The 15,589-nt window shown below is 43.9% G+C and overlaps 1 protein-coding gene across 14 annotated transcripts in view; it reads left to right on the forward strand.

The window, feature by feature from the left end:
• The first annotated feature begins 22 nt into the window (after positions 1 to 22).
• Positions 23 to 15,589, forward strand: part of EP400 (E1A binding protein p400) — a 47,684-nt gene continuing 32,117 nt past the window's right edge. For 11 of the 14 annotated variants that reach the window (XR_008208627.1, XM_052690844.1, XM_052690846.1 and 8 more), the window contains exons 1-11: positions 23 to 145; positions 1,695 to 3,055; positions 8,834 to 8,921; positions 9,328 to 9,435; positions 10,153 to 10,532; positions 10,803 to 11,105; positions 11,642 to 11,827; positions 12,408 to 12,548; positions 12,671 to 12,749; positions 13,267 to 13,319; positions 15,141 to 15,198. Coding sequence is in view for 13 of the 14 variants with exons in the window: in XM_052690844.1 (XP_052546804.1) it covers positions 1,733 to 3,055; positions 8,834 to 8,921; positions 9,328 to 9,435; positions 10,153 to 10,532; positions 10,803 to 11,105; positions 11,642 to 11,827; positions 12,408 to 12,548; positions 12,671 to 12,749; positions 13,267 to 13,319; positions 15,141 to 15,198 (2,719 nt within the window). In the remaining variant the exon portion in view is untranslated. Of the gene's footprint in view, positions 146 to 461; positions 477 to 1,694; positions 3,056 to 8,833; positions 8,922 to 9,327; positions 9,436 to 10,152; positions 10,533 to 10,802; positions 11,106 to 11,641; positions 11,828 to 12,407; positions 12,549 to 12,670; positions 12,750 to 13,266; positions 13,320 to 15,140; positions 15,199 to 15,589 lie in introns of those variants that run through there. The other 3 variants (XM_052690851.1, XM_052690857.1, XM_052690845.1) reach the window with 2 other exon arrangements.

Consider the following 15,589-nt stretch of genomic DNA (forward strand, 5'->3'; position numbering starts at 1 on the left):
GCGGCGGCGCATGCGCAGCGAGCGGAGCGCGGCGCAGGAGGCGCGGTTTGTCTCCTGCCGGCGCTGGTAGCGGCTGCCGCTCCGGCCGCCCCCCGCCCCCGCTTCCTCTGAGGAGCGAATGGAAAGTCCGGCCCCGGCGCCTTCGGTAAGTGAGGCCCGCCGGGATCGGGGGGCGGCCGGGCACCCTTCTTCCCTCCTTCTCTCCCCTTCCTCCCCCTTCCTCCGGTCCCGCGGGCCTAGGGCCCGAAGCTCGGCGGTCCGGTCCCGTCGGCGGGGGCGGCCGCGGAGGAACGGGCCTTCCGCGCGGGGCGGGGCGGGGCGGCCGGGACGGGCCGCGGCCTGTGGGAGGACCGCACCGAACTGTGTCCGGCCCGCCCCGGTTCCGCACACAAAAGGCGCTCCTCGCTCTCGGCAGCGCGCTTCCTATCGGCGCGTAGTTAATTGGGTGCTTTCGCTCGGCCGCGAGCGTGACCGAGGTATAATAATCAACATAATAGGGCCTTGTTACTGGCGACAGGCGATATCGCTTGGATCTTAATTGCTCGGTGTCGGAGTTACGAAAGAGTCGCGGTGCCGCTCTCGCTGTGCAGCCTTCGGGTGGAGGTGGCGCGGGGAGCCGAGCTGCCGTGCGGGGAGCCGAGCTGCCGTGCGGGGAGCCGAGCTGCCGTGCGGGGAGCCGAGCTGCCGTGCGGGGAGCCGAGCTGCCGTGCGGGGAGCCGAGCTGCCGTGCGGGGAGCCGAGCTGCCGTGCGGGGAGCCGAGCTGCCGTGCGGGGAGCCGAGCTGCCGTGCGGGGAGCCGAGCTGCCGTGCGGGGAGCCGTGCCGAGCACCGTGCTGCCGTGCGCGGCTGCTCCCAGGCTGGGCTCGGGGAAGGTAGCGGCTGTTTGCGCTGAGAGCTGCTCTCTTTTCCTCGGGCTGCTGCACGAGTCCCAGCGCAGCGCAAGCTCTCGATGCTGTCAGCGGAGTTTTGTTTTGGTCGGTGGTTGCAAATGAAAATCAAAGCGTTTTTGGGTGTCTGGATACCTCGGCTCGATAAGTAGTGCTTTCAATGAGATGCTGTTTGCGTTGGTTTTCATCTCGTTACGGGGTTGGTCTTCTGAAGGAAGAGGAAGGCAGAGGAAGGTACCGGGCACTCTGCTCGAGTTTATTTGATGGGGAGATTTTTCACGACGCGTTTTTTCTTCAAGAGCACTATCAGTAGTCACCCAATGTATGTCCACATTTGATGTGTTTCCAGTTAGCATTGACTGAACCTGCCTTATGTTCTAAGTGTACTGCGTTCTGAAGAAGCCAGTACTGAATGTTGTGAGCACTGAAGTGCTAGGGATAACAAATGTAGAAGGGCAGGTCCTTGGGACAATGGAGACCATTCGTTCTTGAAGCTATGAAGAAAATAAAGAATACGTACTTTTTATTATTTTAAGTCAGTTTAGCTAGCTTGGAGGAATGTATAATTTACAAACTATTTGAGAGTACTTTCTTAGTTAGAACAACTAGAGAAGTTAGGGAAACGTATGAGAGATTGAAGTGAGTTTGTGTCAGTATAGTTTTCACATGATCTGACTGAAGTAAAACTGCAAGGACAGGGTAACTGAATTCTTACTGAAAACATGTTCTTTCATGTAGTTACTGAAGAGTTTCAGTTACAAACAATATTTGCCTTACCTGAATTTCTGTTTCTATGTATTTCTTCAGTGTATTCTGTAAAAACAAATCACCATATACTATTGAGAATGCACCATGGTAATGGTCCTCAGAATGCCCAGCGCCAGCTCCAGAGGTCCAGGTCCTTCACGGGCAGTGAGGGAGAAGAGCAACAAGCAAATCTACCCCAGTCCCCTGCAGCTTCTTTCGCACCTTCTGCAAGTCCATCTGCACCCCAGTCCCCCAGCTATCAAATTCAGCAGTTTATAATGAGTAGAAGCCCAGTGGCTGGTCAGAATGTGAACATCACGCTGCAGAACGTCGGGCCGGTGGCTTCGGGAAACCAGCAGATCACACTGACACCACTGCCAATTCCAAACCCGACATCGCCCAGTTTTCAGTTCAGCCCTCAGCAGAGGCGCTTTGAGCATGGATCCCCATCGTATATCCAGGTCACGTCACCGCTGCCCCAGCAGGTTCAGTCTCAGAGCCCCACGCAGCCCAGCCCCGTGCCGGTGCAGACGTTACCGAACGTTCGGGCAGGTACGCCGGGCCCCGGCTTGGGAATGTGCAGCCAGAGCCCTACCAGAGGATTTGTGGACGCCAGCGTGCTTGTGAGGCAAATCAGCTTGAGTCCTTCGAATGGTGGGCACTTTGTGTATCAAGAAGGGCCGGGAATCGCACAGATTGCTCAAGGAGCTGCAGCGCAGGTGCAACTCCCATCTTCTGGGACGCCTGCTACAGTAAGGGAGCGCCGACTTTCACAACCTCATTCACAGTCCGGTGGCACCATTCATCATCTTGGTCCTCAAAGTCCTGTAGCTAGCGGGGCAAACATGCAATCCTTGACTAGCCCGGGCCATATCACAACAACGAGCTTGCCACCCCAGATCAGCAATATTATCCAAGGGCAACTTATGCAACAGCAGCAACAAGTGCTTCAAGGACAGCAGCTGAGCAGACCCATTGGCTACGACAGGGCTTCTGGGGGATTAATAGCTGGAGTTGGAGGCCCTGGTGGGTTTGGAATGACATCACCACCGCCTCCCACGAGTCCTTCACGGGCCACGGTGCCACAGGGGCTGTCAAGTCTTCCTCTTACGCCTACGGTTAACACGGCAGTGAAAAAACAACCCAAAAAACTGGAGGAGATACCTCCTGCCAACCAAGAGACTGCCCAAATGAGAAAGCAGTGTTTGGATCACCACCACAAGCAGATGGAAATTCTTAAGGAAACTTTTAAGGAATGTTTGATTGAACTGTTTTTCCTGCAACATCTTCAAGGGAATATGATGGACTTTTTAGCTTTCAAGAAGAAACATTGTGTTCCCCTGCAAGCCTACCTGAGGCAAAATGACTTGGATCTAGAGGAAGAAGAAGAGGAAGAACAATCTGAGGTCATCAATGATGAGGTAAGGATCTGTTAATATTTTGGGTTTAAATAGTGGGTGAAGTTGTGGCACCTGAATTGCAAAGCATTAGCTAGTGTGATGATACCTGAAAACTCGTTTTTATTGATGAAATAGAGCAGTTATATAAAAAGGTTTGAGAGAATGCCATTCTGCTTGGTGGTGTGATGGGACAAGTTGGTTTGAGCACGCCGTCTGCTGCAAAAGCAAAGTAAGCAAAGTACAGAGAGCTGAAAGCAACTTTCACTGTCCCAGTCAGTATGTAAGCCTGCACACAAACGTAGGTGGCTTTACTATGGAAGCTGTTCTAAGCTTTCAGAATGAACGCATCGTAGATTAAATTTCACATTCTAGACTTATAAAAACCAAAAAAGAGTAAGCAAAAAGTCTCTTTATTTGGTTCTTAGTGTTGCTGTGGCCAGCGAAAAACCCTGGAGTAATCTAATTATAATGTGCATGGGTTCATAGTAATGAATTAATTTATTTGGAGCGTCTTATTGCTTTGTGCCTGCATTGCGGTCTGAGTGATAAAACCCAACTTGTACTTGGACATTAACTTTGTTATTTTGTGCAAAGATTTGAAACAACTAAAGAATTTGGATGCGCTGTTTGTTTACTACTGGCAAATGACTTGCAATAAGCTTGCTGCTAAGAGTTGCCCTCTTTGCAGAGCAACTTTTCCTGCATGTTTACTCCTACTTGTGTAGATCATGACCTGCAGCACAGGGCACCTCTGGGTGCTGAGCAATGCCTGTCTGGCCAATTACATGACAAGTGGCTGCAACAGTGTTGCTGTAACTGATGGCACTGTGCAGATAAATACCTTCAGAAATGTGCAGAAGTAAATATGGACATAAATATGCCAGTTTGTAAAAAGATGAAGCAAAACCAGTTACGTAAAATTGGTATTGCTTTGAAATATCTATTAGAAATCAAAGTATTCAGGGAACGTTGGTGCTTTTATGTGATTGCATCTCCTGCTGGAATTTGGGCAGAATTTTAATGTTATAGTAGAGAAAGTTCACTGTTTTGTAGTTAAGTTTCTTGACTAGGAAACCATTTCTTTCAATATTCAGTAACCTCAAAGCTATTGACACTGGAATCCAGTGAGTTTTCCCTTGGTTTGCATTTTGTCCAGCTTTTTGGGTGTTCTTGTTCTTCCTTTTAACTACATACGTGAGTTTTGAGAGAACTTGGGTGGCTGTGAATTGTACAAGGTCACTGAAATCGGTGGCACTGCTACAATTTACATCGGTTGAGGCTTCACCCCTCTGTGCTCTTCAGACCCTCTTTTGTCTGTGACGGCCGTTTGTCAGTTTAATGCTGCAGAATGTTGCAGCCTGCGATGGCAAAAGTCTGTGTGCTTTCAAACGACGAATCCTTTTGAGAGTTTAAGACTTCTTTTGAGTATGTTCTTTGTATTTTTTTTTGTCTCCTCTTTTATTTCCCCCTCCCTTTCTTTATCACTTCCTGCTCAAGCAAAGCGCTTCATCCCTTGCCTGGAAGGGCGATCGCTGGCGGCTCCAGGCAGAGCGAATGGTGGCTGTGCTCATCGCTTGAATAAATGTTGGAGCTCTCTTCAGTTCAAACTGTCTGTCACGCTGATTTGTTGTCTGTTAGGAGCAGCAGTCATTAAATTTAAACCACGCTTTTATGTAAACTGGATTTACAGAAGGTTTGCAGCGGTGGGAAGCTGCTGTAGATAGTGAAGGCTGGCTCTGCTCTTTGCAGTGAGGCAGAGCTCGTCCCAAGCCACGCTGCTGGCTGCCTGGCTGTCAGCTCCTCTTCAGTGAGGGGCCGTCTGCACTGCTGGCGTGTTGGGCAGCCAATAAAAAACAACAGCAAACAACAAAGAAGAAAAAAAAACTTTTAAAAAGAAAATGATTCTCCCTTCTTTTTTTTTTCCCAAAATATTTCTCTCAGGTAAAGGTTGTGACAGGAAAGGATGGGCAGACTGGTACTCCTGTCGCTATAGCAACCCAGCTTCCTCCAAATGTTTCTGCTGCTTTTTCATCCCAGCAGCAACCATTTCAGGTACTTTTCAATGGTTCTAAAATGTAGTTTCATCCCAGATTTTTTTTCTTCATTCAGATTTGATATTTCTTAGATGAATTAGAATTTTCCCTAGAGCCCATCCCTTATCATCTAAACAAAACCAAAAACACTTTGCAATCTTCAAATGCATCAATATTAATGAAGCTCTGAGGAAGTTGCATCTTTGTCTCCAGGTTGCTGGCTTATTTCATTAACTTTCAGCTTGAATGTTTTTGCTTTGGTTTGTTTGTCTTTTGTTTCCCTAATTTTCCCTAATGCATTTGTTTCATTTGTGCATTCTGCATAGTGATAACATGGATTCTTTTGTCTGTGGCGTTGTAATTGTGGATTTCTTCTAAATTTCCTTCTTTCTTTTTTTTCTGTATGTATTAAAGGTTTTGAGTATGACTAGAGAAGGTTTGGTGATACCTTCTGTGAAATGTTTCAAATGATGCTGATAACCCTCTAATGGTATTTTTTAAATAACTAACTCCTTTCCATTAGCTCTGACATAGATGTTGGAAAGAAGAAACTGAAGTGTTTAACTTCGTTGTTTAAGTCTTTTTTTCTTTTAACATGAAAGAACCCTGAACAAAGCAGAGATTCTGTCTAAATCTAATAGGATTTTTTTTTTGTATGTGGATCAGTGATGGTAGAAACTTCAAAGTGGAGCAGCTGAGTGCTTATGCAGCTGCCCCCAGCCCTGTGTTCCCAGACTGAGAAGTCCCATAGCCATACCCTTGTTCCCCTGCAACCACAGTTTTTACCTTTTAGATGAATCGCCCACACTTAAACTATGTGTCCCATGATGAGTTACTGTCCTGGGCCTCACCAGCTGTATGGACTGCACTGCCTTCCTCCTGGATTTGGGACAGGGAGAGTTAAATGTAGCGTAGGGTGGATTGTGAACTCGTGTGTAACAAGCAGACTGTTCTCAGTGTCATTTCAGCAGTGAGTTGCACAGTGACAGCTCTCACTGACAGCTTGATGTTATGGTCCATGTTGACACATTCATGAACTCTTCATCTAGGCTGTTCAAAGTATGTCACACTGTACCACGTTACTGATGGCAGTGGTTAGGTTCACCTCTGGGCTCTGGCTGCACCAACAAAGAAGTACTTCTAGAAGCATTGGACATTTCAGAGGTGTTCTGGAGCATGTGCTCACATTGTATAAAACGGAGTGGATGTGACGATATGCTTCAACCCCAACTGTTAGCAGCTCTTCCCTTCAGGCTTTGTCTTTGTAACTGTTTACAGAGTAATAATCTGTCCTGATCAGCATCATTCAAATTGGGTGTGAAAGTGCAGCACCTGGAATGATTAGTGGGAGTGTGCTGCATAACCATGACCTCTGGAGAGCCACGTTGCTTTACTGAAACTTAGGACAGTTTTAGCCTAATGTAAGTGGTACGTGACTGTGATTTGTAAAGATGTACTTCCTGCTCTTTGAAGTGCCTGGCCTGAATTAGGTGCTGGTGATGCAGACAGCTGGAGGCATGCACTTCAGAAAATGCCAGCAAAAAATCCTGAGGTAGACATGCATCCAGAAAGTGGCAGAGAGTGGTCATCCAGAGTCAGAGTGCAGATAAGACAAAGCAGCATTTGGAGCAGTTTGCAGAAAGTATCTCCTCCAGTTGGTGCTTCAGAAAGCATTGATTTCCAACGGCGCATTAACAAGATTTGTTAATTAGTTCAGGAGCATTGTGCAAAGCACATTTCTGTGACTTATTCTGAATAATTCTCCAAATGTTTATGCATCTCATGCTCTGCCAGACGTTGGCCATTGAACTTGAAATGTGCTGCATGTTTGCCTTGTGATAAAGCAGGCGCTTGGAAGCTTGGTCCATTCTGGGTGCAATATGGCAGTGAGCAGTGAGCACTGGGTGTGGGTGCAAGACAGATGTTTTTAAAATCAGAATTCCCACCTAAGAGTGTGGCAGTGTCAGTAGAGCAGCCAACAAACATCCTCACAGCAGCAAAGAGATTGGAAGTTATTAATTCCTAGTTATTGATAGAATCTGAGTGCTGTGAGATGCACAGACCTCAGAAAGCTGTGTTTGAAACCCAGCCATTCTAGGTGGCCATGGTCTGGTTATTGGTATTCAGTGAGGCAATGGGGATAAAGGGTGGTGGCTGCTAGTTAATTTCAATATAGACTGGTGTTTATTTCCTTGGGCTTAACTTACATTGGCAGAATTTCTATTTAAAAATTAGTGAAAAAAAGACCTATAAGTAAACTAGAAGATTCTTCTGGAAAATTTCTGTCTTTGCTATGTTGTCATAATGTTTCTTCACAGTGGTTACTATAGATGGATGTGGTAGAGGTTCTCACTGCAAGTTGTGTGTAGAGAACTGGAGGAGGCTTAGATAAGCTCGTTTTCTAGGGTATAGAGGTTACAATACAGAAAGGCTGCTTTTCTACTTTCTGACAGAGTCTGTGAAACCCTTTCTTCAGATAGCCCTTATTTTTCTCATGGTAGGTTTCATAGAAGAATATTGGACTTAGCATGGCAAAAATTGAGGAGAATTTAAAAGTAAGGTTCAGAAATGCGCTGAACAGAGCTGGACTCCTACAAGCACTGGTGGCATTAATAACTTGCCAGCGAAACTGAGAGCCCAAGGAACATGGAAATCATCCTATAGCCCCAAGTTTGATAAATCTTGCATACGTGTCTGCTGTTTGGGTCTGACACTGAATGAGTTTTCCAGGAGATGTTACCTGCCATCTTTGTCAATATCAATTGCAGTAACATGAAAATAAAGTCTTCATGCACTGCATAATCTTGCTGAAGCTAAGCTCCAACTTGCTGAATCAAACCCATCTTGATACCAGCAGTGCTTCTCAATTTGCAGTGCTAATTCATAGCTGCATGATATTTATGCTCCAACAAAATGTCTGGCATTTTCTGACATGCTCTGAGGTGACATTAGAGTTACAGCAATATTGTGTTTCTCTTTGTAATATTACTTAATGAGTGTCATTTTGCCAACCAATACAACAAACAAAAGTCTCGTGGCTGGAAAACTGGAATTGAAATTGACAGATTGGCTGAGACTCTTTTATTCCATCTTTTATTCTTAGCCATTATTCCTCTAATGCTTCAAATCTAAAGCTTGTGGAGTTCTGTCCTGAGAGTGACAGTGGTGGAGACCCACGTAAGCTTAAAACTATCTTCAGGATGGGAATTAATTAATTGATGATGTTTCGCAGTGAAAAGGATTAGCTTTCACAAATGCATTGACTCTCTGATATTTGTATTGTCTTAATTACGACAGTTTCTGCATAAATTCTTTTTCCTCATCTAGTTTCCCTTCTAATTAATCCTACAATGAAGACGCAGTCTTTAATTTCTCTTGTCAGCCTTTTATTGCAGCTCTAAAGCTATATGAATATGTTGTTCTAATTTCATTGCAGCCTTGTGCAAATGGTAAAGAAAGGGTGATACATTAATAAAAACATCCATTTATTAAAAATGAAACTAAATTCTAAACGTGTTCTGTGTGTAACCACCTTCTTCTGTTCAGTTGCAATTTCGAGATTTGAACTGATCAAAGACTATCAGTGCAACATGGGCATCTGAAACCGTCTGGCAGATATTGAACCAGCCTTACTTTCTTCATTATACCACTGTTCTGAAGGCTTTGTTCTGTGATGGTCTCTGTAGATCCATTTGTAAATTAACATCTTGGTGCCAGACTGCCTACAGATTGAACTTTTGTGATTTGTTTTCTTTTTTCCCAATAGCAAACGCATACAGGGACTCCAGTAACAGGGACTGTGAACACCATAGAAATGGAGGCTTTTAAGAGACAGCAGACACTGGCACCGGCAGGTATGTTTCTCAGGAAGAAGTTCAGTTCATTTTCCTTATTACTTTTCTTTCCAAACAGTTAACGGAGCCCACTGTTCAGTGATTCTTGAAACACAATTCTTCCCAGATCCTCAGGACTATTTGTTGTGAACGGTGCCGCGTTTGCAGCGCACTCTGCTCACAATACATAGGACTGGGTCTGGCGAGCATGGAGGTGCTGTTAGGTTGCTTGTTCTGGCTAAGAAGATTGGAGATGGCCAACCGGAAGTTAAAGGGACCCTGCCCTTGGAGCATCTTCTTCATAAATGCTACACATGTATAGTAGTCGTAGCTTTCTGAGCTAGCGTTGGAATCATGTGTAGTAGATTGCTTTGTAAAACAACCCATTCCATTGTACCATGCCATAAATGGAATTTGAATATCACAGATTCGTCTAAGAGACCACGAATTGAAGTGGGCCGTCATGGGATGGTTTTTCAGCATCCGGGTGTGGCTTCAGGAGTTCCGCTTCAACAGCTAATGCCAACGGCACAAGGTACTGTGTCACCACATGCCAGTTGCACATTAATTTAACAAGGAGACGTTAGTGATGGGACTAGAAACTTGGGCTCCCGGCCTTCCAAGATCCTGGCCCCACCACCTACCTCTCCTTGTAAATTAATACTTGGTATGCAATGCCTGGTTCGTTTAAGGAGCTGAGTGACGGGCTCCAGAAGTGCATGTGGGCATGGAAATACGTCACAGATGCTGATGCAGAACATTTAATTTGAGAATTCTGGACCTGAGCCAATGGTTTGTGAAAAGAAAAACCTCCTCTAATTTGCAACTTGCAAGAAAAAAATTTATTCGTTATTTGTGCCAAACTTCAGACTAAGCAATAGAGTCAATGTGCTAAGAACTAAGTTTTATTTAGATTAAATACAGTTATTTTAGGTGAAATTTCCATTTGCTCACCAGTCCTTTTTTTTCTTTTTTTTTTTTCCTTTAAGTAGAGGACATTCAGAAGACATCTAATAATTTTTTTTTGTAGTTACCGTGCTCCAAATTTTAGTTGCGGTCCTGTGCATGGAATGTTTCATTGTTTATTGTAATAGTGATTTATTTTGTGATTGTGATGTGGTATTTTCAAGTGATGGTGTCTTGTGGCAAAGTAAGTAACAAATTAGTCTATTTGCAGTTGGTTTCCTCTTTATATGAGTAAAGAGCACTGGACCCTCCGATTTAATCTGGGTTGTTTCTTTTTGCTTTGTAGGTGGAATGCCTCCCACTCCTCAAACGGTGCAGCTGACTGGACAGAAACAGAGCCAACAGCAGTACGACCCTTCCAAAGGCCCTCCTGTGCAGAACGCAGCAAGTCTGCATACGCCGCCGCCGCAGCTGCCTGGGAGGCTGCAACCTGTGAATGTCCCCATGACATCTCTTCCAGCTGCACTGCAGATTTCGCAGCAGCAGCCACAGATAGTGGAATCCCCGACTCAGCCCCAGATTCAGGTGAAGATCCAGCCCCAAAGCGTCCCCCTGACTTCCGCTCCGCTTCCAGCTCCGCTTCAGCAGCAGGTGCCACCAGCAATCCATGTACAAGGACAGACACCAAACCAAGTGCCGCAGCCGCAGGCTACAATGCAGCAACAGGTATGTGGACGCCGTTGAGGTGAGAATAAATCTGTATTTGGGCTCAGTACAGTGTGAGAACACTGTCTCCTTGAAAATATGTGCGCAACACAGGTATTGTAAAATTAATGCATCTGTGGGTAGCCTGCAAACAAGAAGTCTTTCCTTATACAAACGCAGGTGTGAATTTTTTTTTTACAGAATTGAAGTCTTTGTTACGTTTTGCTGACATGTAGACTAAGGCAGTGATGAATACCAAACTCATCACTAACAGATGTGTTTCTTGGGCAGGCTGTGACTCTGACACGACCATCTGCAGATCCTGTTCAGACTCCTCAGCGTCTTACAGCAAATATACTACCGCCTACCTCATCTGTTGCACCAGCAGCTATCTCAGGCACAGCACCGCCTTCTACGTATCCAGTACAAACAAACAGGACCTCTCCTGCAACTAACAAGTCCCTATCTCCTGTTGCATCAAAACCCCCAGGCTTAGCGGTGGCAGCAGCTCCTAAAACTCAAAGTCCAGCTCAGAATGCAGCAGTATTGCCACAGGACAATTCTCAAGACAAGCTTGCTGAGCAAGTCAAGCTGGTAAGTATTTTTTTTTTCTGAAATCCTGTGAACAGTTAGCACATACATAGGATAACAGTTAATACAGGCAGTGTGCTTTAAGTTTGACATCACAGAGAACTTGGTTTTTTTTTCAGTTTTCATTTTTCACGACAAAATCAAGTTGTATTAACAATGAAGATATATTTTTCTTTTGTGTTTTGCTGTGGATAAATGTAGCTGCAGTTTCAATTTATTAAGAAATGGATGATTCAAGTGCAGCTTACTTGTCTCATAAATCGTTTATTGGACTTTCTGGTGAGCCTTTTTATCCTGCTATTTATTGAAGTACCTCTTCTAGTAAAGGTTAAAGGACTTTTTTGCATAGGTTGAATTTAGTTTAATGTTATTTCCATTAGTGTGGTGCTCAGACATGGGTTTTGTTTCATGCTGTTACACTTTTTTAGAATTTTGTTGCTGTCGATGTATATTGATTGAGTATTGAGCAGTTATTTTTGTATTTGGCTATTTTAAGTGTATTCTGCAGATCCTTTTAACTATATGTGCTTCTTTTAAAGGAAAATCAAATCCATCAGCGAATAGCAGAACTTAGGAAGGAAGGCTTATGGTCGCTGAGGCGACTGCCTAAACTCCAAGAGGCTCCAAGACCCAAATCTCACTGGGATTATTTGCTGGAAGAAATGCAATGGATGGCGACTGATTTTGCCCAAGAGAGAAAGTGGAAGATGGCAACTGCTAAGAAGGTACTTGAGATACTTATGGTTTTGAATCAGAGCAGTTGATGTTGGCTTTAGCCAAGAGTCGGTCTTCAGCTTTATTGCAAAGCTGTTCAGATGTGGTTGTTGTTCTTCTATTTTCCTCTATGGCTGCAAGTGATGAGAATACAGAGCACTGATTTTCACTTAAATGAGAAGCCATGTTGTCAGCTTTGTATATCCTGGATTTGACATGGACCTGATAATTTTATTGGCTACAAAGGCATGTGGAGTACAGGGGCAGCAGTTAGAGAACTGTTTCTGTAGGGGAAGAGGGTAATGCAGCAAGTGTCATTCATGTAGCAGTGGAATGAAAATTGGAGTGATGAAATATGTGAAGTCTGCTTACAGTCTTTAACAAAGAAACACACAGGGCAGATATAAAATCGTCCTTTCCTTGGCAGCTATTTGGCAACTATTGCTTTACTGACATGGTAAGAATTAGTAATCATGGAGCAAAGTGCTAACATTTTGAAACTACTGTCAACATCTGCCTACCAACATAAACTTAAGAAATACAATGATGTGTATTCTGAAATAAGCTAATTCAGTATTCATGGCATTGCAGATGGTAAGAACTGTGGCACGTTATCATGAGGAGAAGAAACTTAATGAAGAGCGAGCTAAAAGGGAAGAACAAAACAAACTAAGGCGAATTGCTGCATCAATTGCCAGAGAAATAGAATACTTCTGGTCTAACATTGAGCAGGTAAAATGTCGACTTACTGGTATGTCAGTGGGTCACACTGTTGGCTTTTTTGGTTTTTTTTTGGTCTTCAGTAACATATTTATAAAAGTGAAGCATTTTATTAGACTTTATTTACCTTTTAGGTTGTTGAGATAAAACTGCAAATTGAATTTCAAGAGAAAAGGAAAAAAGCTTTGAATTTAAAGAAAATTTCAAGAAAAGGTAATCGTGTTTCTTTTTGTAAGAAATTCAATATAAATTCTGCTGCTGTTTCACATAATTTCATTCAGTGGGTTTTCAACTTGCTGGTAATAGAGTTGTGCGGTGCTAATAGATCATGTTCAGATCTGAGCTGTAAGTTGTGGTAATCTTTTCCACTTGATTTTGTTAGTACCAATTCTGTTTTCTGTTGAATACTTCTAGAAGTTAATGCAAGAAGTGTAAAATGGCTAAATGACTAATAGAATCATAAAGTGGTTTGGGTTGGAAAGGATCTTAAAGCTCATCTAGTTCCAGCCTCTCTGCCCCAGGCAGTAACACTTCCCATTAGAGCAGGTTGCCCAAAGCCCCATCCAGCCTGGCCTTGGACCCTCTAAGGGATGGGGCATCCACAGCTCCTCTCAGCAGCTTGTTCCACTGCCTTACCACACATAATAAAGATTTTTTTCCTGCTGTCTAACCCAACTCTATGTTCTTTAGTTTAAAACCGTTACTCACATCAAGAGTAATAATTTTTCAGGTAAGGATGCAAAATCTTCAGAAGACCTTCTATTGGAAAAAGAAAGTGAAATGGTAAGTCCTTCTGTCTCTTTAAAAACGAAGAGTTTAAATGTCACTGCCTGCATGACAGCCAGTTTTGATAAGTGTGAAGCATCTTCCCTGAGTATACAGTGCTGACAAACAGGTTACTGTCATTAGAAAATACTGGATTATAGCTGATATGTGTCTGTTAAAGGAAGTATTCATATTTATTCAGTGGCTTTGAATCAGTCCTTGTAAGATTTTAAGACCAAAAAAATACACTGATTGCTAGACTTTATTTTGGGCAGGAATTTCTTCTGCTGTAGCCAGGGGTAAACTCTGTGAGACATGAAAGTGTGTATTTGTCTCTTCTTCAGCCTACTAGTTTATCTGCTGACATAGCTAGATACATGTTACAGAGTGCATTAAACCAAACCAAACTTAAATGTCTTTAGCCCGAGATGAAACGTGTGCTGGGACTCTGCAAGGGAGCGGTGGTCAGGGCTTGAGCAGGTGCTCAGTCAGCACTGCTGATTGAGCACCTGGTGAAGGGGCATGGTTGGCCGGTTGGCCCAGGGAGCACAAGCAGATTGTTTGCACCTGTGCTCCCCACCTGAGCAGAAGGGGTGGAGCCACCCTGAGCTCATATAAGGGCCGGCCACTGGAGGAAGCGCAGCTCTTGGACTTGGGTGCTTCATGAGAGGGAGTGCTGTACAGCCACAGGGCCCCTTCAGCGCTTGGGTGAGTTCAGCTGTGCTTTCTGTGTATGACTGTTGGCCTGCCTGGCAGTGCTTTGCCTGGTGTTATCAAGAACCCTTCAGAATTTCACTTCTTCGTGAGCGGAGCAAGCTCCTTGAGTCCATCTGTACAAGTGGGGAGAGGGAGCAGAGAATAGGCGAGGGATTGTTCTGTGGCTCTGAGCCATCTGCTGTGACACAGATGATACCTACTTGCTGAAGTGCTTCCCTGTTTCTAAGCAGAATGCTTGCGTCTGCATCTTCTGTTGGGAACAAGCTTTAGCCTGTGCTTCAGCTGAACTGCGGGCCCAATGCTGTCTGGTGGCTATTTTGTGCAGGCTGGGCCATGCTGTGGTGTATGCTGGACACTTGAGATGGAATGATTGCAAACCAGCATGAAAGTCTGCATGTTATCTTTTTTCTGTTGACTAGCAAATACTTGAGTCTTTGATTCCAATCATGATAGCAGTTTTGTGCCTCAGTCCTGCTTTTAAGAGGAAAAGTCTTCTGCTACTCTGTGCCACAGCTGGGCCACAAGCATTTGAAATGGCTGATTGCAGGCTGTCTTCAGTAGAGGGGCAGAATGTCTGCCTCTGTGTAAGTGGGCCAGGTGAAAATGTATGGCTGAGAGCTCTTAACGATCTTCTGAACCTGAGGTGGTCGTTTGTTTCTGCAGTGTGCTTTTGCAGGTGGTGCTCTTTTGCAGGCTGAGAGTAACTGGTAGATCACTAAGTAACACAGATGGATGCGTATCAACTCCAAAGGGAACTTTTACTTTTGAGTTTGCTGAAAGTGTACGTATTTAGATGGAATTACAGGGTTTGATGTGCACTATGGAAAAAAAAAAATCTTTTATCTTTGTTCTTAATATGAAAATGAGAGTTTGGAACAACTGCTGGGGAGAAAGTAATTGGTTTTGACACAGGTACTGCAAATGTATTTCCAGTTTTGTTCTGTTTTTGTGTGACCAGGAAAGTGTTAATATGTGTTAAATGTCTATTGGTGATTGTTGCTGCCATTGCAGGGCACTTGCATTCATTAAAAATACAAAAAAAAAAAAAAAAAAAAAAGTAAAATAAAAAATCCTAGCTTTGTTTTCTCTATGATCTTAAATATTTTGTTTATTGAATACTAGAGTTCCTCATCATCTGGGAGGAAAAGAAAGGCAAGCACATCTTTGACTGATGAGGAAGGTATGTCACTTCTCAAAGTTTTGTGTCTGTAGTATAGTGCAGAATAAGTTATATATCAAAACCTTGAAGCCACTGGTGTTGAGTGTGTTACTGCATGGACTGGATGCTTTTCACAAAACAAACAGCAACCCTGATCCACTTCTTAGATCAAATAGTCAGCTGTGGAAAGAGCTTCATTGAAAACTTGGAAATAAATCTTTCCTTGGAAACAAAGTACTGTCTTTGCTGGTAGATCTTAATTCTGCTTCTCCTCATTCCTTTGTTTCTCAAACCTTACCAGTGGTCTTAAACTTCTCTTGAAGCTTTCAGACTGAGTAACAATCTACTTCAGTGGCTTTCTTGTGGGGACATTTCTGACAAGGAAAATCCCCAGTTTAAAGCTACAAAATAA

This window comes from Tympanuchus pallidicinctus, unplaced genomic scaffold, assembly GCF_026119805.1.
Source record: "Tympanuchus pallidicinctus isolate F22 unplaced genomic scaffold, pur_lepc_1.0 scaffold28, whole genome shotgun sequence".
NCBI classification, from domain to species: Eukaryota; Metazoa; Chordata; class Aves; order Galliformes; family Phasianidae; genus Tympanuchus; species Tympanuchus pallidicinctus.